Here is a 22936-nt window from a genome sequence, read left to right on the forward strand (position 1 = left end):
TATTTTAAATAATTGGATTGAACACTCAGTTTAGTAGCATTTATAAATAATTTCTTATGTGGAACAAGAAGTATAGCTTATTGGAACTTTCAATGCAAGATAAAGGGCCGTAAACTTTATGGCCGAAGATTAACTTACTAGTTTAAAAAATATCATACTGAATTAGATCGGGCATTAGTACCCAGTAGTGATTGAAGTTAGGACAGCTATAAAATTAATAGTGCAAAAGAAGATTAATTTCGTGCTTTGTCAATTCATTAAGCCTGAATATGAGTCACTATGTAGTTGCCTATACTACTGGAAATGACAAACAAACAGTAATAACAATTATATAGATAAACAACGTAACGAAGCTCATAACAAAATTTTTGTTGTTTGTTTTGTGGTTTGATCATTTTCGACTGTTAATTTAAGAATCTAAGACTCCGTTTAGTCCGTGTTTCATTAAAATCACAATTGGGTTGTGAATTCGTATCTGTAATAATTGTTACGAATTTTAATGCGTTATTACTATCTATCAGTTGTTTAATCAAATCGCATGTTTTTCAAAATATTTTATTTACCTTTTGCTAGAAATTCTTGTACTTAGCAATTAATTAATTATAATAACGGTAGGCTTAGATAGTTTATAGTAAAATACGAGTATTGTAAAGTAGTACTTGTGATCATTTGTGAAACTAATTAATAAAAATTTGAATATTGTGGCTTATGTTTGTGTTACAACAATTTTTCTACAAAGAGAAAATAAAGTAATGTACCTTTTTGTTTTTAAATATATTTAATATTTATTATTCACTTGTTTGTTTTATTTATTGCTAATTTAGAACTGTTCCATTATCATAATTCACACTATCAAAGAAGAGGTCATCAAATCAATACCAGAAGCTAGAGAATTTAAGCGAATAAACAAACGTATTGCTTTAGTATTTTTCTTTTTTTTTTTTAGTATACACGAATTGATTATTGCAGTAAACATCAATAACACCGCTAAGATCGACTCCCGTTCGTCAAGCTACAAAAGAGAGCAAGAATAGCGTTTACAGACCAATCATTATAATGATCGGTTATCGATTTGCTCTGTGGCGTGTTATAAGGACCAAAATTTCCAGGTCGATTAGGCCCCAGGCTGCCGGCTGTCCAGTACCTAATCTATACACGGTCGTCACGATACCGTCGACTTATCGTCGTTCTTATAATTTTGGAAAATTCATATAATAACATCTGATAACAATCTAATTATTATAATGTTCTCTTTAACATATCCCGTTGGCCCGAAATTGGACCGAGATGGGCCGAGATGGGATAATGCCCCTGCTAATGTAATGGAAATTATGAGATCATCTTTATGCCTTTTAACAGTGCTTTTAAAATAAACACATTACTATGCCTTCAGTGTACGGTGGTCGGTTTATGTCAGCGTATTCCGACTGCGATGCTCGCTTTGTATTTAAATTAAACTATTCGCTTACTGACTTTTTCAATTAATGTAATTTGACGTAATGTTATAGAATAACTATTTTAAGCGTATGAACATAGGTACATTATGAAGTATTGGGGGGGAGTTGTTTATTACGGAATTATAAAATTGTTATGTCTATTTACAAAATTTATTGAATACAGTTAAATGTGCATATACAAATTTTAAAATAATTTACGTGTAATAATGAAAGACAATCTATAGTCTTAAATACATCATGCATTTTTAGTATAAAATAATGCTAGATATGACCTTAACATATTTATTAAGAACTTTGAATGGGTGTAGGGATGAATGAGTACATTAAATACTGATGCCTGAGGAACAATATTTCTTCAGCGCTATAGCCTTTGACTTCAGACTTCAGTCCTTATGTAGAAAACAGTTGTGTGAGGTGCTAAGAGTTTCTATACCATCTTTAATGTACAGGAAGGTTTTTCACTCCAAAGCGTGAAGCAGATGTTAATGGGCTCGATTCCGAGGCCCCAATTCTAAACGTATTTCTTATTATTTTAATTTGATAGTTTACGAAATTGCAATTTTACGGAATATCAAAAATTTTATTTATAATAATTTTGACTTTGTCTATTATAGATACAGTTTATATTTATCGTTAGAAATCGTTAGTTGGCTGTAATATCAGACTAAAATTTTAATTTTAGAGAAAAGCATAGAGAAGTTGCGTTTCAGAATCGACTTCAATATTTTTATAAATAATATCAATATGAATTTAAAAAAAATAGAGGCTGAGCTGAGGTTTTAGTTTCCGCAAAAGCACAGTCAAGCATTTTCTGAATAAGCGGTAACCGTTTTTCTATTGATAAAAAAAAATTAAATTTTCAGATATCACAAAATTTCTAATTATATTTTTATGCCAAGTTATTATTACAGCAATAGTGAACGTATGAGGAGAATCGACTCGAATCGACCAAGAACTTCTTGCACCTGCGATTTAATTATGATTGCTATCATAATCAAATTATTATCTAAAGGAGAACATGATTACGATGTAACGATTGAGTATTGAGGTATTTGTTAATTTTAATTAGCAATCCTATGAGATCTTAAGTAAATAAATTATTTGTTTAAATTTCAATGCACAATTATATATGTAAATGTACATATTATAGTAGAATTAACAGCGAAATACATGCAGATTAAATTGTATTAATTTTGTATTAATCGAAAATTATATATATATATATATATATATATATATATATATATATATATATATATATATATAAACAGTACATAATAATAAAAAGAAGCGCATGGCTGTGTTTCGGTTTGAAGGGTGGGATATGGCGTGAATTTACTGGGTACACCTGTGTCCTCAGGAATGGCAACGCATGGGGGGTATCATGGGCGAAACAGTATACTCTATTATGTCCATAGTACTACTCATGTCTATAGGCGACGGTTACCACTTTCCATCAGGTGGGTCGTCAGCTTATTTGCCATTCTAAGTTGTATAAAAAAAAAAGTGAAAAGTATACCTACGACTGAAGGAAAATATACAGATAGAAAGCAAAAGAAAAAAAAAGAGCGGAACAGACAAAGAGATTTAAAAATATGTGTTACAACAGGCAGTTTTGCAGGAAGGTTACCGTAATTGCCATGTGGTATCGGCATAGAATTGGCTACCCCCTTCTATTTACATGGATGCCGTAAGAGGCAACTAAGGTAAGGCAAGGGATGGGCAACAGCGTCCTTTTTCAAACATCTCCAAAGCCTAACTGCGGTTGCCAATCCGCCTGCCAAGCGTGACAACTACAAACCCTCCTAAGGAAAAGGCTTAATTTTGCAGTGAACAGTTAATGGTTGTTGTGATGATGATGAGCCCGTAATTTAGATTTAAATGTAGAGTCGTTTTTTATAGATTTAATATCAAGTAGAACCGCCTTATTTTTAAGATGGCTGAATATCTTATCAAATCATTATATTTTTTACTTAAGTGACACTAGTTATGTATACTATGCCTTGATTAAATTTCCAATATACTATATGCTCACTATATTGCTGTCTTTTTAATTCCAAATATCATAAAACATAAAAATTTTATCCTCATAAAAATTCCATCGTACATATTACGTCCCGTAAATGCATTTCCCTTACATTTTGTATAATTACTGTATCATGAAGTAGAAAACTCTAGTAATTACTATAATCAGTTTGACTACCATCTAACACTCGTTCTTATAAAATGTCTTTATGAGATATTTTGATGCTTTTTGCTTCATTATGACAACAGTGGCTGGGAACTATTAAACATTATAGCCTCGTTACTAACAAAGAATCTTGTACCTAATTATGTCGTAATAAATTTGCCGCATTCTCGATTGATGGCGGTAAAAACTAACTATCCCTGGAGCAAATAACAAAAGGCAATAGAAAGGAATATCCCCACATCCCTGTGTAAACTTTGTTTGAACATAATATTATATTTATAGATACAGAACTTGACCATTAGTGTCTACGATTTTGGAGACCCCAAATACCTTTTTTAGGTATCTATCTACGGCCACAAATAAACATTCGGATTTAATTATTTCAGTACGTTAGTTTTTACAAAGATTAAAAAAATACTAATATGTAAGTATGTGTTCGATAATCATACAAAAGTTTAAATACCTATTTGAAATGTGATCCAATAGATATATATTAATGGAATATAAGATAATATATAAAAGTGTTGGTAGAGATGACGTCGAGATTCTTTAGATTGATTTCCAAATTATTTTATTTAGTTCTGACGTATAAATGTTTTTAACTAATTAAACTAGAAAAACTTAATAGAAGATTATTTTCGTATATAAGTATTTTATCTTCTGTTATATAATCATAACTGAGCTACTGATATCAGTCATACAATTTGGATTAATTTTAGTCCAGAGATAGTCTAAAACTACTTAAGTATTCTACATTTTATTTATTAGTTATTAAGGTCTATATAGCCTTCTGCAATACCCAACTCATAAATTTTTTTTTCGTTTTTTATTCAAAGTCTATAGAATGCTGGTAATGCCGTACAACTAAAATGCATTATTTTTCGTATCTAAAGATAATCAATATTGACGAATGTCATACATTAATCGCGTCGCCGGACCAATAGTACAAATATAGTTTCCAGTTAATTATGTCGGATTGGTTTGAGTTTGTCGCCGTGTAGTCAGTCGCGTATTGAATAATGTACGAAGAAGAATGTATTCGAAGCCTTATATTGGTCGAGATACTATGACAGCCCGCCGGCCAGTGTGTCCGAATCTCATCAAATATTGACGACGGCCTGAAAGCTTCCCGTACCTACAACCCTGTAGTTACTATATATACATAGTTATGTATCGTGAATAGATTTACTATTCGCATACCAAATGAGACCACGCCCCATTTCAATTACGCCGTAGTACATGCATAAGTGATGAAGTTGGTCAATTAGAATGGCCGCTCCAAATGGTAGTAAATCGCATACTTTTATTATACAGTTTTGATTATTGTATTATCTAGTGAATATATATAACTCCACATATATATACATAACAATATTTTTTTATATAATAATATTAATGAGTTTGAAAAAAACATATATTTAATTGTTTTTTCGCACGATAACTATTTTTTTATTATAATTTTTTATATCAATTATAATACAATTAAATTATCCAAATTTGTAGAAAATTATAAGTTTCTAAAAGATAATCTAGTTTTGTATTATAGTATTGTTGATTGTATATACGTGAATATGTAAATGTATTACTCGTATTTTTTAATATGATAATTTGAATTTTTAACTATAAATACATATTAAGATACCTATTAATATACCTGTATAAATCATAATGACATTAAATTTATTAATATTTATCTAATTTTTGACAAACGAGTTCAACGAACATATTATATCCACTGTATTTAAAGTGGATATTAATTTTTATAACGACTCGTTGCTATAAACAAACATTGGTCGTTATTTGCGTTCATTAACATAATTAGATAATAATTCATTCACAAGTAAGCATTTTGTTAAAAGATATCTGAATGTTATGTTTTATATTTAGAGCTCGTCTCAATATATTGAGATTATATGGACTTGTTTTTAGGCTATATTACATTTTGTGGAAGGACGCAAGTAGCTACCGAGGAAAGCTTAGACCGATCAGATAGATTGTATACGGTCTGATAGTAAGAGAAATGCATCTTTTAAGTTATTCTCATCCAACTTGGAATGGTGACCCACCCAATGGAAAGTAGTAACTATCACCTATACACGTAAACAGTGTCAAGGACGTCATATGATATACTGTGATGCCCTTGTTCTATAGGAGGTTGTAATATCCACATATAACAGGTACAGTTATCATTCCAATCCATGAATGTTGTAATATATGGCACGGGTTTTTCCACAATCGAAAAAATATTAGCCTATTATTATTACACTGATAAAACCAAACTAAAACGTTGGGTGACATGGATAAAAACATATTACGCCGAGCCCAAAATTTATATAATTGGGATAACGCTAAGATGTTGATGATCATTAACGCGCTGATTGAGGAGTTTTGTATAGAGATGCAGCGTTTTATTTCTACCCACATTAAATGAAATCTTTACCGATTTTAATAATTTACCAGGGGGAAACTATGCAAAAGCCATTTGCTGGGGTATCTCTGTCGCATTCGCGTTTATGCTATGAAGTAGTTATGTTTTTATGGCTCTGTTCCAGTTTGAAGAGATTGGCAATGAATTTACGGTCCACAGAGGCACAACACCTTAGTCGGAATGACAACGCATAGTGAGTATCGTAGGAGACACAGTATAATTTGCTATGTCGATTGTACTGTTCATGTCTGTAGGTGACAGTTATCACTTTCCATCAGGTAGGCCATCAACTGGTTTACCATCTTACGTTACATAGAAAAAAAGTGAAAACATTTAGAAGAATAAAATTTACAAATGAATGGGGCAAATTAAGAATGAATAGATTGTTTGAATATAGATCTATGTGTAGTTAAACTGTAAGTAAATCACGGTACAACACCCCAAACACCATAACAACCGATATTCACTCATTCACCCACATAAAACATTAATCTGACCCAGCTCCCCTCTCTTTGCTGAACACTTTTCATTTGACAGATTGAACTAAATAACCAAAGCATTTTTATTTAATTTAAGGGTAATACACACCGTGGCGTACATTTTCAGATTGTTTACACTGTCGTATCGCGATTCTCCAAGTACTTTTTATTGGATGCTCTGTTGACAAAGGCAGTCAAGCGTTATACTGCCCCTTATGTACACTGGTATAATATTGCCTATATTTGATTTGATCAACCCTCCCTGACTTGGGAAGACGTAATATTGTTGTTTCCTTGTTTGTAGTGCTACTATACTAAGTTAAGCAATAATAATTTGCTATCTTTTCGTAAGGAACAAGTTCTATTGAATATTTGATGTTGTGTGTAACAAAATGTTTTTTTCTTAAGTAAATTGTAATTGTACAGGGAACATAGGGATAAATGACTATGACTATATTTAAGATTATTAAGATTATTTAATCGACCTCCTTATGTCGCAATGTAATACGATTTCAAATGTTTGATTATTGATAGAGCCAATTAAAAAAAAATAACTTTTATGAATATATGCCAGGGTTATTTCAGTTTCGTGGTCTTTTGTCATTTATTATCTATTTATATATATTATACCCAATATAAACTATATTAATAAAGGCAATTTACTACCAAGTACTTCGCTCCTTTAATACAAATCTTGTACACATATGTATTTAGCATTAATAAATAAGTATTAAAATAATATATTTCGGACACTAAGCCGTTCTAAATTTTACATTTTTTACATCATAAATTTAGCGACTTTGAAAGCTGACTAAATAATTACTAAAATTAAGAAATATTTTCGTTATTTTCGAAGGCTTTCCAAACTTTCTTTAGGAAATTTAAAATAGCTTTCGCTATTTAAATTTTAATGTTTTACAGGATTTATTAACCGTCTGCAAGTTCAAAACCCCTTTTTTTTAGTAATATATTCTAATTTGAAAGTATTTATTTAGTATATATTTATTTTCTAGGGTTAGAGGTGGTACGGATGAACGGGGAAGAAACTGAGAAAGAATTTTAAATATTGATTTTCTCTAAATAATTTTTTTAACAAATTATTGGTATCTACGTTATGAGTGTCTAATATCTACACCTTTCAAATGAGTAAACTAAATATCTATACCTATAGGTATCTATCTACACGTAGTTAATGGCGTTGTAATATCTAGTACCGCCAAAGCGAGTTTCAATACCGCATATCTCTTATCTAATGTTCTACATATCTACTCGTATATGTTACAATATCACTCAAAGACAATCAGAACTGTAATATATTTTTGAAGTATCCACTACGCAAGGGTTCGTTTCACGTCTGGCGATATTGTGCACGCTATTATCGTATTTCGATAAAGGTATTAAAACCTATAATTACATACCTGTAATCAACATAAAACGTAACTACTAGGTGTATACTGTTATCTATTCTAGACCAATTTGAATAAAAATAATAATACCGCCGTCTGTAATGTGACAGAAGTTTTCATTTAATATAGTTGTGTAGTTTTTTTATTTTACTTTCGGTAGAATAGTTATAAATCACGTCAGTCGTCCACTGTCCATTGCTGAACATAGGCGTCCTCTAAAAAGGGTTTGATAATTCTTACTATGTTTGGCAAGTGGATTGGCAACCGCATTTAGGCTTAAGTAATGTTTTCTTTAATGGATAATAATGGAATGATAACTCCGTCTGCGCTAACGGTATACGCTGGCGGGGTACTAGTTTGGGATGATAGGTGAGAATGAAAATGCAGGTTAGTTAGCACATCGTGTTATTTTTAATGGGTGACAATGGTATGGTAACCCCGTCTGCGGTATCGGTATATATTGGGGAAGCACCAGTGATAGATGACTAATGAGGATGAAAGCAGGTCTGTTAGTCCAGCCTGATGAATTCAACTAGAACTAGTCACGATGGTTTTCAGGGGGAACCACATGGAAGTCGACCTGATAGGGTATATTGCTACTAATGGGGCTATTTGATTCCATTACTAACAATCCCTTTTCTCCCAGCCCATCGTGTTGACACCTGGAATTCAGCACGATAGTTTCGAGGAGGAATCACGTGGAGGTCGACCTGACAGAGTATATTACTACGATGTGATTGGTAGTCCCCATTGCTAACAATCTCTTTCCATTCGACCATTAAGTTCCCTTAGTCGTCTCTTAAGAAACACACAGGAAAGGAAGGGATGGCCCATTCTATACCGGGACCACACGGCAAGGATAGGTAGTTATAATACTATATAATAATTAGCTATGACATCTATGGTTAGTGAGCAAATAAAGTATTATATTAATCTAGAAAAAGTAACGATTTTAACACAATTTTTTACATTTGTAATATTATTTTATTTATGATACACTCTTTTATTTGCTTTCTACTTCACTTGATGGAAAGTGGTAATCGTCGCCTATAGGCATGAACAGTACTGTGGATATAACAGAGTATACAGTGTCGTCTATGACGTCCTCCATGCGTCGCCATTACTGAGGATTAAGTTACGCCTCTGTATCTTGTAATTTCATTTCCATATCCCACCCTTCAAACCGAAACACAGCCATGCAAACACAACTGCTTTACGGCAGAAACACGAACGAGACAGAAGTACCCAAGCAGAGGCCTTCTGTACCTTTTTTATATTTAATTCTTTTATGTTATTATTATCTATCTATTTTATTACAGCCGTAAACTGTCCACTGCTTAACATTAGTCTTCCCCATAATGGGAGTTACGCCAGTAGTTACCACGCTTGGCAGACGGGTTGGTAACCGCAGTTAGGCTTATGTTTTAAGAAGGACGCTGCTGTCCATCCCTCTACCATATACTCCCTTAGTCGTCTCTGACGACACCTACGGGAAAGGAAGAGATGACCCATTCTATGTCGGGACCTATACGGAGAATTAACTCATAGTTAATTTTTATATTGATGTCTTTTGTGTTATTATTATCTATCACCTGGTGTGAATATAGTCATAATAAAGATAGTGCTAGTTGAATAAGCCCAGTTACTAGTATAGTATAATATTATCTGTGAACTAGTCAATGACCGTTATTATACTATATATAAACTTTAGAATTAGTTACTATAGTTATATGCATATGACAATTATGGTTATGTTGACCAAAGTATCGTATGTGTTGGTGTAGGATATATGAAGTAGTTTGCTGTGTGGTCCTGACACAGAATAGGTTATTTCTTACTTTCCTGTGGGTGTTGTAAGAGGCGACTAAGGGAACTCAATGGTCGAGTGATGGACAGCAGCGTCTCTCTTAAAACATCACCAAAAACCTAACTGCAGTTGCCAACCTGAGTGTCAAGTGTGCCAACTCCTAGCAATAGAGAGGCTCATAGGGGAGGACTATTTTCAGTTGTGGTTAGTTAATGATTGATTTGATAATAATGATATGAAGTAGTTACAAATGCCTTAATTACAATATTGGTAAAGAAAACACACTTTAAATATTTCAAATTAATTTTTACTCTCAAATCCTTAAAGTACTTCCAAGTTTTTTATTAACTCATAACCCATATATTGATGTTTTGTGTTTTATTATCTATCTACACTCTCTGGTATGAGTGTAGCCGTCGTAAAGATAGTGTTATTTGAACAAGCCCAGCCAATGACGGCTACTTTGTAACCGAAGAGCGACTTATCGCAGCGGCGCGCATCGCTGAACACCGGACTCCAATTTCAACTGACAACACCCATGCAGGCGTTCCGTTGTCATAATTCGCATGTTCCGACAATACAGCCCCTATTAATTGGTCGCACACGTATTTCATTCTACTAATGATATGTTTTTAGATATAATGTGTTAAAGTTAATATAAAATAAATATATGCTTAAGATTTTAATACAAAATAATAAATTATAATTTTGTAAAGCTTATGGAAGTAAAAGAGCATAGGTACTTGTTTTTGTAATATATTATTATACTTATACTAGTGGCAGAATCTTATTTCAATAAATATACACTTTTATGGTAACTGATGTCTGTATTTTTATTTATATTATTTCTAACAAATTTTATCATCAATTTGTCCTAACCTTGTCCTAAATAGTCAATTAAATATATAACATATTTAATTGACTATTTATACTATGCTAGACTATTTATATTATGCTGATTGTACTTATGTAAACCCATATTAAATGTGTAATATGCCATTTGTAGTTCCAAAAAAGAAAAAAATAAATTACTTCTAAATTTGAATTTACATTATTTTTGTTCTGAGTAATCTCACAAAGTCAATAGTACAGTATATTATTTTTTTATTCGCAATTTCGAATTATCATAACTAGGTTTTTACTTATTAACAGGTTTAAAGGTAATTTTTTCAGTATTTTAAGCATAGTCACACTATATAAAAAAATACTGGTTTGACAAAATATTATCATAAAAAGTTTTGACGTCATACTCGGGTCAACAAGGGTCGTATGCGCATTGTAAGTAGATACCTATTTTTGTTTATATTCTTGAACCCTTTGTTTTGAAAAACCCACTGGTTTGAATGTGCAATTTCGGTTTTTAGGATCAAATATTATTATATCTACTGTAATTATGATAATTCTCTAATATAATATAGAAGCATAAAAATATAATAAGTGCTTTGTGCTTTTTAGATTAAAACCTTGAGTTTTTTTGTTTTTGTAACTTTGAATGGCAAACAACACCTGATGGAAAGTGATAACGTTATCAACGCAATACGTTGATAGATTGATTTTTCTACTTAGAAAAATCAAGCTTTGTTTAACATAATTAATCTTTGCATGTTTCTTTTTTTATCAAAATAACGTTACAAACATTGAACAATATTCTGAAGAAAAAGGTTTCATTTTTAATAATAATGAATGGTTGTACTTTTAGTAAAAAGACACTGTTTGTTAACAAAATAATTTCATTGTTTATATTCGAATGAAAAAATATCACGTTTGAATAAAAAAACTGTACGAAAAAAACATAAATATTCATATAGAAGTAATTTATGATATTTTTTTTACGGAAAATAGAAAACTGTTTTTAAACAATTGTTTAACTTAATCCAAATATAGAGGAGGCCTAACAGTTCATTAATATTTGATTATCGATAAACTCTTGTTTTTAATTTGATTTTAATGTTATAAAGGTATTAAATTTTCTCTGCTTGCACTTTGCTATCAATAAATGTTTATTAGTGAGATTGGATCAATAAAACGCTATCGATTGGTACCATAAAAGTACAATGTGATATCAGGTTTACTTTTTTTTTAAGTTTCGGCTGAGCCAAGTAACATTTCAAACATTTCTGAGTGCCAAATTGTTCTTGATGTCTTAAAATGAATAAAATTTAAAAGTATCAAGAAAAATTTGGCACCATTAGTGTTTGGGACTTTATCCATCGCAATTATTTTCTTTCTGATACTCGTACACATACATATTAGTGTTCTGAAAGACTGGACAACAAAATTGACTATAAGTAATTTAAAATTTTTCAAAATACCTAACTTCAATTTTAATTTCAAGTCCAGTTTTTCAATTAAGAATTGTAACATACGTAAACATGTATGAACCAATTTGGTTATAATTCGCGAATTATTTTTTTTGTAAATCTATTAAAATTTTATGTTTTGCATATTTATATTTTAATCATATATCACATTGACTTCCCCTATGAAAGATTTTCTAGAACTGTCCACGAGAACTGCTTCAGTTTAATTCGTTTAGGTAGTAAGTATAGCTTATTTTTGTGTAAAACCAGGCGAGTATAAACAGTGTATTCAATACCTAATTGTTTTACTAATTTTTTGTGGACGTCGAACGAAAAAAGCGATGTCGTGCTTCCAAAGTATAAATAATTGAATAAAAGACTAACTGTACAACTTAAGAGGTCCTTTTGATGTCTCTTCGCTCTGTTTGATGAAAACAAGTCGGTGGTCTCAAACGGAGCGTTTGAGTTTTGAGTGGGGTTCATGTGTACAGAGTAACTTATGCTATTATTTCTAAGTCAACCTTGCCCCGTGTTTGACCAAATCTGTTGACGTCCTTTTACTGCGACCCTTTAATCTCTTACCGACCAATCTACGTTCGTGTATTAAATAAATAGATCAAGTATTTGTTATGTAGAGTGTGTTGTTTCACTACTCGAACGTACATTTTTTTTCACAGAGACGCTTTTAGTGCTATGGGTGATTGACAAATTTTCGTTAATTACGGACAACTCTATTCCATAAAGTAGTTTTCTTTCTGCCGAGTATTTTAGAAATATTTATTAGTAACTAGTGATCTGACCCGGCTTTGTAAGAGTAGACAGAATTTTCGAAAATCAATACATAGTTTCAGCCAATTCAACTGATCGGTTGTTTTATAGCATTTTATATGTGATTCTTTAGATTGATATAACTTTTTCATTTATGATCGGATTGAAATAAAACAAACATTAAATGTTAAATGGAGCAAATCGGAATGCAATAATGAAAACCGCATTGTAATCGGTTAAGCCGTTTCTGAGATTATCGTGCAAAAACGTACATACAAACGAACATACAGACAAAAAGAAAAAATCTAAAAATCATTATTTTGGGTTCTTTCGCGTTCATAAGCCACCCCCCCCCCCCCCCTATAATAGTATTTGTCATGTATCTTCCATGCAGAGATTGATATATCAAAAATAAATATAATAAACATTAATAAACATAGGCAATTTTTTTTTTATAATTATGTATTTTAAATATAAATTAAATATTAAAATATTAGGCACTACATATACATATGTCATAATATGAAAGCACCAAGTGTAAACTTAACCTTTTTTTTATTAATTACTGTATCGACATAATTGTTTTCTATTTCACTGATTTGTAATGTGCGGATCATTTGAGGAACAACATTACGAAATTTCGTATGAAGTTTATTCGTTATAGACTCTCATATATAGAACACATTTTTAGGTTAGAACTAATGTAGCGACTACGGGTAACAATTTTAGGAAACCACTACCTTTTTCCGGGGAGGATACCCTTAAACACAATTATCAATTACTATATTCTAATGATCTTTAGATAAATATCCAAAGTCGAGCTGCAGTGAAGTATATGCCTACTATACTAAGGATATATTTTATAAGAGTATGCTTGTTATTTTATTTAGTTATATGACTTTGCTTAAAAATTACAACTTTATATAGTGTAAAATAATATTATATATCTTATGCTAGATTTAGAAAATATATGACAATTGAATTAGAAATATAATATCTATATCCATAAAAACACACTATACGTTACTATTTACTTAATACCTTTTAACCCCGGCTTATACTAATTATTTTTAAGAATCAAGTAACTCGAGATTCCCAACACGAGCGACGGGCGCGTCACAAACTTGCTTACTGGTAGTTCAAACGAATGCCCCTGATATTATCGCTACGGTGCCCTAGAATTGGAATTAATTTGCATTTCGTTCAAAAATAAAACCAACAAGAAAGCGTTCTACTTGTATTGTCGTGTTTGATGCTACTCTCAAATGGACCGTATAGCAATCTTTTCACAGTAAATTAGTTGTAATGGGTTGGGTAATAAAAACTAATTACGGGTAATGCGTGTCGCAATTGCAAGCTCTTAATTGTTTAGAAAATGTTAAATTTGTACATTTTTAAAGTAAACAACAACAAAGTCAATTTAAATTTTTAAATGCAATTACATTTATGCAGTGTAAGGCTATCTATAACCGTTTCACGCAGGTGATATTTTGCAGTGGCAGCTGTTACACGACCTTATCTAGTTAGTATCCATATAAGTAAAGGGCGCTGTGCATCAAAATATCACAAGCGTAAAGGGGTGTACCGAGGTGCTGTTCATGTGTTGACGTGGTGAATTATGTGATTGCAGTTGCTCGTTGGCAACAGCGGGGCGGGGACTGGCGGCGCAGCGACGTCGCCGGACGGCGGCTCGAGCTCAGCGCCGCCGTTGTCGCCGGGCGGGTCGGCCGTAGCCAGTGGTGCCCTCTCCCCTGGAGCCGGCAGCCACGCCAGTACCCCAGCCGCTTCCTGCTGCGATACACCCCGTCCCATTATCACCGACCCCGTCTCCGGCCAAACGGTCTGCTCTTGTCAGTACGACGGAGCGAGACTAGCCCTCACCTCGTATCCTCGTCTCTCGAGCGCGGCTGTTGGCGTCTATGGCACTCCCTACCCGTCAACGGACCAGAACCCCTATCCCAGTATCGGCGTCGATAGTTCAGCATTCTACTCACCTTTGGTAAGTAAAAATTGTACAGATAATTCATGGTTCAATATTGATTAGTATCTGTTTTCATCTTAATACACATATACAAGGTATCATTGGAATCTGGTAATATTCTAATTTGAATGATTTCCGTCTGTAGATAACATGACTCGCTAGCCTTAATTGGATCTCTGTTTTGTCCCGACTTACACCATTCCGCTTCGTGTTTCCATTAAACATAAGCCAGCTAGAGCTAAGCTAAATGTAAGACCATATACTTTTCAGTTTTCTATAGAGGCATGAGCAGCAGACTGCAAATTGTTACGAATAGGTCGTTTGCCGTATACGATGCAAGGTTTATCGCTCTCGCGTTCGATACGTGTTTGGCTTTTCTGGCATAGCGTGCGAGCGACCCGCGAACCGGTCTGGACGCGTTCGGCCAGAAAACCACCGACACCTCGCTCAGACCCCGCGCAGGCATCACCGCCGTCGTCCTGTCACGAAACATTAACTCAAAAAACAAATTTAAAAGCAACCGCTATTATACCAATTATAATTTATCTCATTTCAACCCTGTACATATTTTTTCTTTGTTTTTAAAATGATTTTTTTTTTCTCTTGGCTAGGCTTTATTAAAATGTGTCATTTCAATGCTGGTAGGTACTCTAATAAATAAATAAATGAATTCAATTCGCCTTTATGTATACATTGGTTAGCACTACCGGCTGGAATTACATTTCGGTGTAACACCTTGTCTGGGCATAGGGCAAATGGACGGGTGTAGTGTGTAGCGAGATCCGCAGCTCCCTATAAGGGACTAGAACCTTGAAAGATTTGTTTATATGGTGCAAAAGAGCACAGCACCGCCAAGTTATATATAAACATATACATATAGTGAGTTTAAAAAATAGTTTTTCCATTTAGGTATATATTTTATTTTTATCTTATTACCTCATATACATCATAGTTCAGAAATGTGTTTATTTACATGCGTTTTATTTAAGAAATGCTAAATGAAAGAGAAAAAAAATTATAGTAAATTTTCAATTTGATGAATACTACTAGATTTATATAAAAGATTTTTAAACATTTCAGCGAAACGCACATGTGAAATCCGTTAAACCCAGAAAATCCCATCGCACAGAGAACGAGACTTTTTTTGTGAATTTAAGAGGGATTTCCTCGCTTTAATCTTGAAGTGGTGAAACGTTCATAACGGAAGCTATCTGAACACACGAGTGACTCTTGGCTCCGTTATGATTTTAGTATTTTTTGTTTTAGTATTTCCCGACTCAGTTTACATATTATGATTGCGTTTCGAGTTCTTAATTTATAGATTGCAACCGAGATAAGTTAATCGCGAATCGTACCAGAGCTTTTTGTATAAAAATATGAGTTCACTCAACTCATCATAATTGTAATATCATGTGGCAAAGCGCGTTAGTAATTGTGGATGCATCCTAAATCGCCGGCAGTGAGATCTCTATCTGTCATTGTATTTAACGAGCTCACAGTATCTACTGTGACCCTGTGCATGTTTAATAACAGGTGTTTAAATGTATGTATGGTGTCATTGTGTGCCCTGTGCTCGTACCAAACTCACGACAAGCCTGGCCGGTTCCGTGCAAGCGACAATTTAGCGAACAATGACGACGCTGCGCCACAAATATACCCGTGCTTGTTTCTGGGTATGTAAGCAGCGCTCGATTGTTGTAAAACGATCTTTATGTTATTGGTTATAAGGCACAAAATACTGGTGAGGGCATTACAACCGTCGCAGGGGAAAATATTCAACTGCCATTTTTGTACACAAGCGACTCCGGTGGCGCCGTCCTGTTGAGTTGCGACTTACTAACAATACGGGCAGCGCCATCTTTTATCTATTGTACGCTTTTGATAATCAATAAAAAAGGGTTTGTTTGTGTCGCGGTGCTGTAATAATGTCAACTGGTTGCCCGCAGTTATATTTCTTAACGATGATGTTAAAACGCTGGCATTTAACGGTTATGTAGTTGATTAACACTTACTTACTGTAATTGATGTTTTAGGAAGTTTATATTATTAGTTATGTGCAGTAAAAGTCAATTATATTTGTATTTATATAGAGAAGTACTTACATTATACCATATCAGCCGTTAAATATCCACTGCTGAACAAAATTGTAGTACCCATACATAAGGATGAGTTATGGAAGTAGATTTTAGAAGATATGCGTGTAAGAATAAGAGCTTTTAGAATCGATTCTTCTACCTACCTGCCTACCTCCTATCTAACCCAATATGATAGAGATGTATTAGAGGGATTATTTTTTTATTAATTTACTGTTCACTGTTGAATTAATTATCTTTACTCAATGAAGTTGCTATCTACTAATTTGATTGACAGTAATCAGCTTGTTACAATATCAGTAATCAACTATTATGTGAGGGAGGATATTTTAATAAGGAAATTTATTACTAGGAATGTTAGGGCTGAGTGTTATTAAATATTCCACAAACTTATTTAAACTCTACGGAAAAGTAACTTTTCTAAATCATACTTCAAATTAATAGTAATGATCATCTTGATTCATTTTCAATGATTATATATGAATGATTAATAATAATACATGTATTAGTTTTCATTGGTTTTATATAAATGTACTATACTAATATTAAAAACGTTAATGTAAGTTTGTTTTAATATTTTAAATGTGAAAGTTAGTTTGTTTGTAATTTTTTGGCACTTTAATGGCTCCGTCTAAAATGAGTACAATATATGTCCAATATACAGCGACTTTTTCTTTCCTTCTCTTTATAGGTATCAGACATGTGATTCTGATTATTAATATAGATTATTGCAATCATTTTTATATGATTTCTAGGTCGCAAGAGTAAACGGTAAACGCCAAGCTCTTATTAAAGTAAGTGGAACAAATATTACGAGTATTAATAAAATGGCTGTGCACTTATCTCCGGATCTTTTTAATAGAACATTAATTTCCTGCTCATTTCGACAGAAAGACAAATACTTTCTTTTTATTATATTGACCGACATGATTACTATCTACAATTATTGGATACAGAAAGTTGCATATAGACACTTATGTTGTTATCAAAACTTGAGATAATGGATTAGATACTTGTATGTTACGCAAAATGTAGTTATATTTTTTGCCTGGTAGCATAAAAAAATTACATTAGCAATAAACTATATTATTATCTGCTTATTATTCTCATTCTACTATTATGTTCTTATTCCGCATAAAACTATAAAATGACACGAAGTTCTTCGAAATAGTAGCTGAATATTACAACAAATATTATAACAAAGGCCAACATCTTATACGAAACAAAACATAAACGAAAATATGAGCTTACTCATCCAGTAAATACAATGACAAACAGTTTAATCTTCATTTAACAAACTGCTGGCAAATCGTAGAGGGACACTATAAAATCTTTCGTCGGCCCGAACTGTAACATGTGCATTGCCGCGCCGCTTACGTACAACATATCTCACTCGTTTATTGCGAACGGAAATCTTCTGAACCCTACCCTTATACCGTATTACAACCAAATGATAGACATATGACGCCGACATCCGAAATTAATGACCACACGAAAGCGCAACAGTACCCTTGATGTTCACAATCCAAAAAGAAAGCACAAACTCACCAAATTCAGTGTACAATCGCGCACGAAACTTGTGCTTTTCATTATCGTGCCCAAATTAAAAGTTCGATAAGGGCACGGCGAAAAAACACGAGCGACCGTCCCAGCCGACTATAAAAACGTAACAAAACGTCGATTTAAATACATCACTAATCTTAAGTCAAAGAGAATAAGTTTAGAAGAGGAGACCAGAAATTCAATTAAAAGGGGCGCAGGAATGAGAGGCGCGATGCGCAGGAGCCAGTAGCGCGACCGAGAGGATAAATAAAAAGTAAAGAGAAATCAGGCGAATTGAGAATAGCCATTAAGGTGTTAATGAGGGTCTTATTAAGCCGTCTCCTCCCGGTGGGTGGTCGTTCTGTAGTGCTCGCTTTGTTCATTAATCACCACAGATTAAGTTTCGTCCTAATTATCAAATCTGTATCAAGGGTACAACAATAGCCGCGGTTTCTGATATGTTATCTTGAGTTCACTTTTTACTCGAATTTTTATTTTCAAGTGTTTTATTATATTGTACGTGCGTGTATATATATTTAAGAATCGTACAATGAACTATATATAAATGTAGACAATATCTATTAAAATGCGAGTAGTATATTAATAATTGTTTATTTGAAATGTTTGAATATGCATTATGATTAGAATTTATATAAAAGTATAGGTATATATTAGGAGTAAGTCAGATCTTAACTATAAAATTAAAAGTAATAAATTTAATACAAAATTAAATAAAGCTATTTAAATGTTTAGGTAATAGTTAGTATTAGTACAACATTTTAAAAAGTGCACTGGTTAAAATTGTTAAAAAAAGACATTACAGTAACGATATTTTTTTCATTTCAATTGAACATAAAAACGATATGTATACATGGGTTGTTTGCATATGCACAATTAATTCTGAGTTAATAAACTAAATAAATATTTACAATGCTGATGATACATCATTAGTACTATAAATATTTATTTAGTTTTGCAATTAATTGCTTGATCTATATTTACAGAAATATAATAATCAATAAAGGTACTATACCTATACCTGTCGTTTTGCTAATTGGTGTATTTTGTTTGTGTGCAATATTTAACAGAAAATTGAATAAATACTTAAATAAAAATAACTTCTATTCATTTTAAATTAATATGAAATTATAAAATTAAACACGTTATTAAATTCATTCAATTAAAATAATAATCGTTATAAATATTATAAACGTGAAAGTGAATTTGTTTGTAACCTATTAGTGCCTTAGTACTAAATGAGATGGAGAAGGATATAAGCTACTTTTAATCCCAATTAATCAACATAACCCAGTAACGAAAACAAAGTAAAAGCTAGTAATGATATAAAAATAGCCCGAAGGATCAACAAGCTGAAATAACAATGTTTGAAGAAGTGACAGTCAATGGGAAGAAAGATTTTTGAGTGACGTCCCTGTAAAGGCAGACCCAGTATAGGACCAAAAATATGTATACATATACAAATAGAATAAATAATTATTTTTCAGGTTGATTGAAATTAGAATAACAACAAAAAATGGGCGTGCCATTTCAATAATTTGTAACTGCAATAAATAAAGAATAAATTATATTAAGACACGCCAATTTGTATAATAAAACGCAAATGTAGCAACATTAACAAACCACTTGTACGTCTACTGCACCTACATTAGCATTAATTATTCTACAGTATATTTCGCTTGTATTTGGGTAAAACAAAATAGTAAATGGGAATTCTAATTATTTAAGGGAGTTTATACCAAAGTATGATATTCATTCATATCATAGCATATAAATCCATCTCTAAAAATTTTACTTTTGAAGTTTTCAAATACATAGGTATTTCAAATTCAAATACGTATATCATATGTAATTAAGCTGTATGTTATCGAATAGTTTACATTTCGGTTCACTGTAAGAGTATTTATAAATGATATTTGAGAAATGATGATGAAAAAATTGTTAACCTCAAGTTTAAGAATAAGCTTCAAAGATCGTTCAAATCTGGTCGAATTTAAAATTTTTGTGTGTGCCAATTTAAATGTTCATAGCCATAATGAGTGTTATTTTACTACAAGGCCACAACGGCTGCAATCGTCTAATATCTGACTACACCATATGAAATTATAGTCGTGAATATACATAAATTCCTCGGCTAGTATATTGAGCTAAACTTTTCAGTGATACAGAAATTTGGATACCGATTATTTATACACTCAGATTCCCGGACATCCAACGCATCATTCTTTCGTCAATAAATTACTCAGTGAGATCTTGCTTCCTAAATAGCGACTATTATTTTTATTTAATTAACTCGTATTGCATTCAAAATCATAATTTAAAAAAAAAAGTTATTGCACGTAAAATATTTAGTAATTATGTGTTAACAAATAAACGTGCATATATTATCTAAGTTTCTTTATAAGATTAATTCACATAATACCTAGTTTTTAATGACATATATATAACATGTATTTATTATATCTAAGAGTGTAAAGAATCCTATGTATTACGTTACTACTTGTGTAAATTCCATTCAAATCCGTTCAGTAGTTTTTGCATGAAAGAATAACAAATATTCATCAATACACGCATACATCCATCATTTCATGTCATTATCCATTTTTACTAATTCAATTTATAATATTATCATTATTGTTGATGTCAGATGGGAGGAAAGAATAAGGATTACCATAACATGTTATGAAATATGTCCGTAAATTAAAAAAAAATTTAACTTATCCATATCCAACAGTCAAGTAAACAAGATTATTATTTTATTCCATTTTGTCTATTTTTATATTGAGTTTTTGACTCTATATTGCACACATGTCATTTTTATGAATTTAGAGAGAATGATGTGCTAATGAATAGATTGAACGGTATATGTTAATGATATAAAATAGGGAAATAGAAGTGGGAATTGAAACATTAGGGACGGTCAGGTTAGTTGATCCATCAAAAGAAATTAAACACGTTGGTTTCCATTAGAGGCTGCGTGAAGGTTGATCCTTCCTTACTCCTTCACACAGGTCAGTGCTAACTGGCTACCATCTTTCTGTAAATTGGGTGTAATAGTGCCGCACAGACCTGAAATAAAATTTTGAACGCGCTTGGTTACCATAAAAAATCTTCAATATTCGTAATTTTTATAGATGGATTACACATTGTTACATTACAAATGTACTGTCATGGTGTTATCATGACTGTAAGCATTTATTAAAAGAATAACCTCGTCAATTTTGAGGCCAGCTAAGATGATATCGGATCTATCATTTAGCTAATACTACATGACAATCTCTGAGCCTAAGAACTGCCAACTCATACTGCAATTATCCCTGTACATTAATTAATCCGTAGATTACATAACATACAAACACTCTGACCGTTGGCATTGACTATCAGATATTGAACATGTGTCAACGTATGTCACATTCTGACGTTATTTGCTCAATATTTGGCAGCCATTGCTCAAAGCGATATCGCGGCGAAACGTGGGTGGGCTTATCTTTAGGTACATCAGCGATTTATGTCAAATGCGTTATACACTGATTACATATGTGACAACTGATAAAATGATGTAAAGAACCGCCTAGCAGTGATTGACATGGCCCTTGTTTACACAGTGATACCTAACGGTGTGTGTATTGGGCCTTATCTGCCGCACCAGTCACACTGACGCTAAGATGGTTGAATTAACGCCTGAAAGCGCATAGTCTGCGGTACATTTGATGCCTTTATTTTTTTATTTAAGCCACAACTGCCCGTATTAACTGGCGATATCATATTATATTTTTTCTGGAAAATACTATATTAGCTAAATGAGTGATTTGTAAAAAAGAGAAGGTTTGGTTCGGTTGTATTTAATAATGTGTATTTCACTTCATAATTTGTAAATCGACTTGAAAAATACTTTTTTTAGTTGAATTGATATAATTTTATATTAGTTCCATAGAAATTTTATAAAAATCGGTTCAGTAGTTTAATTTTTAAATTAAAAGAATTGGTCATGTCTCGATTAAAATTGCTATTCTCGTGTGGAAATAAATCATAATCATTATTGAATTTAGTTATGAGCGAATAAGGATATGGTCAACATAACTGAGAAAAAAATTTAATAAATAAACTGCACTTCCACATATACAGACAAACAGCCATATGCGCTAATGTTAGGTACATTAATGTCCAACTTAGCGCGGTACTTTCCTTTTTTGAATGATGAAGAAATATCTATTTAAATCTGATTTTTTAAATAATAGTTATGGGGCTTTGGGTTTGGAATAATTCGTTGTTTATACAGCGACCATCACTATTCTCTAAGATCAGCTGTAAAATTATTTGACGTTTACATTTAATAAAAACAAAGGGAAATCTATAAAATAGACATTGTTAGTATTTCACTGTTTAGAAATACTACTTTAATACTTGGTCTCTCTTGCTACATCAATCATTTAAATTCACATAATACCATTTATACATGGTAGCTT

General features: G+C 32.2%; 1 protein-coding gene across 5 annotated transcripts in view; it reads left to right on the top strand.

The window, feature by feature from the left end:
- LOC113518917 (homeobox protein araucan-like) overlaps positions 1 to 22936 on the top strand; it is a 132229-nt gene that overhangs the window by 79837 nt on the left and 29456 nt on the right. For all 5 annotated transcript variants that reach the window (XM_031911373.2, XM_031911374.2, XM_031911377.2 and 2 more), the window contains one exon: positions 14467 to 14835. In XM_031911373.2, the coding sequence (XP_031767233.1) occupies positions 14467 to 14835 (369 nt within the window). The remainder of the gene's footprint in view (positions 1 to 14466; positions 14836 to 22936) is intronic.

The sequence above is a fragment of the Galleria mellonella genome, unplaced genomic scaffold (genome assembly GCF_026898425.1).
Source record: "Galleria mellonella isolate WM207_F2 unplaced genomic scaffold, CSIRO_AGI_GalMel_v1 utg33, whole genome shotgun sequence".
In the NCBI taxonomy this organism is placed as follows: Eukaryota; Metazoa; Arthropoda; class Insecta; order Lepidoptera; family Pyralidae; genus Galleria; species Galleria mellonella.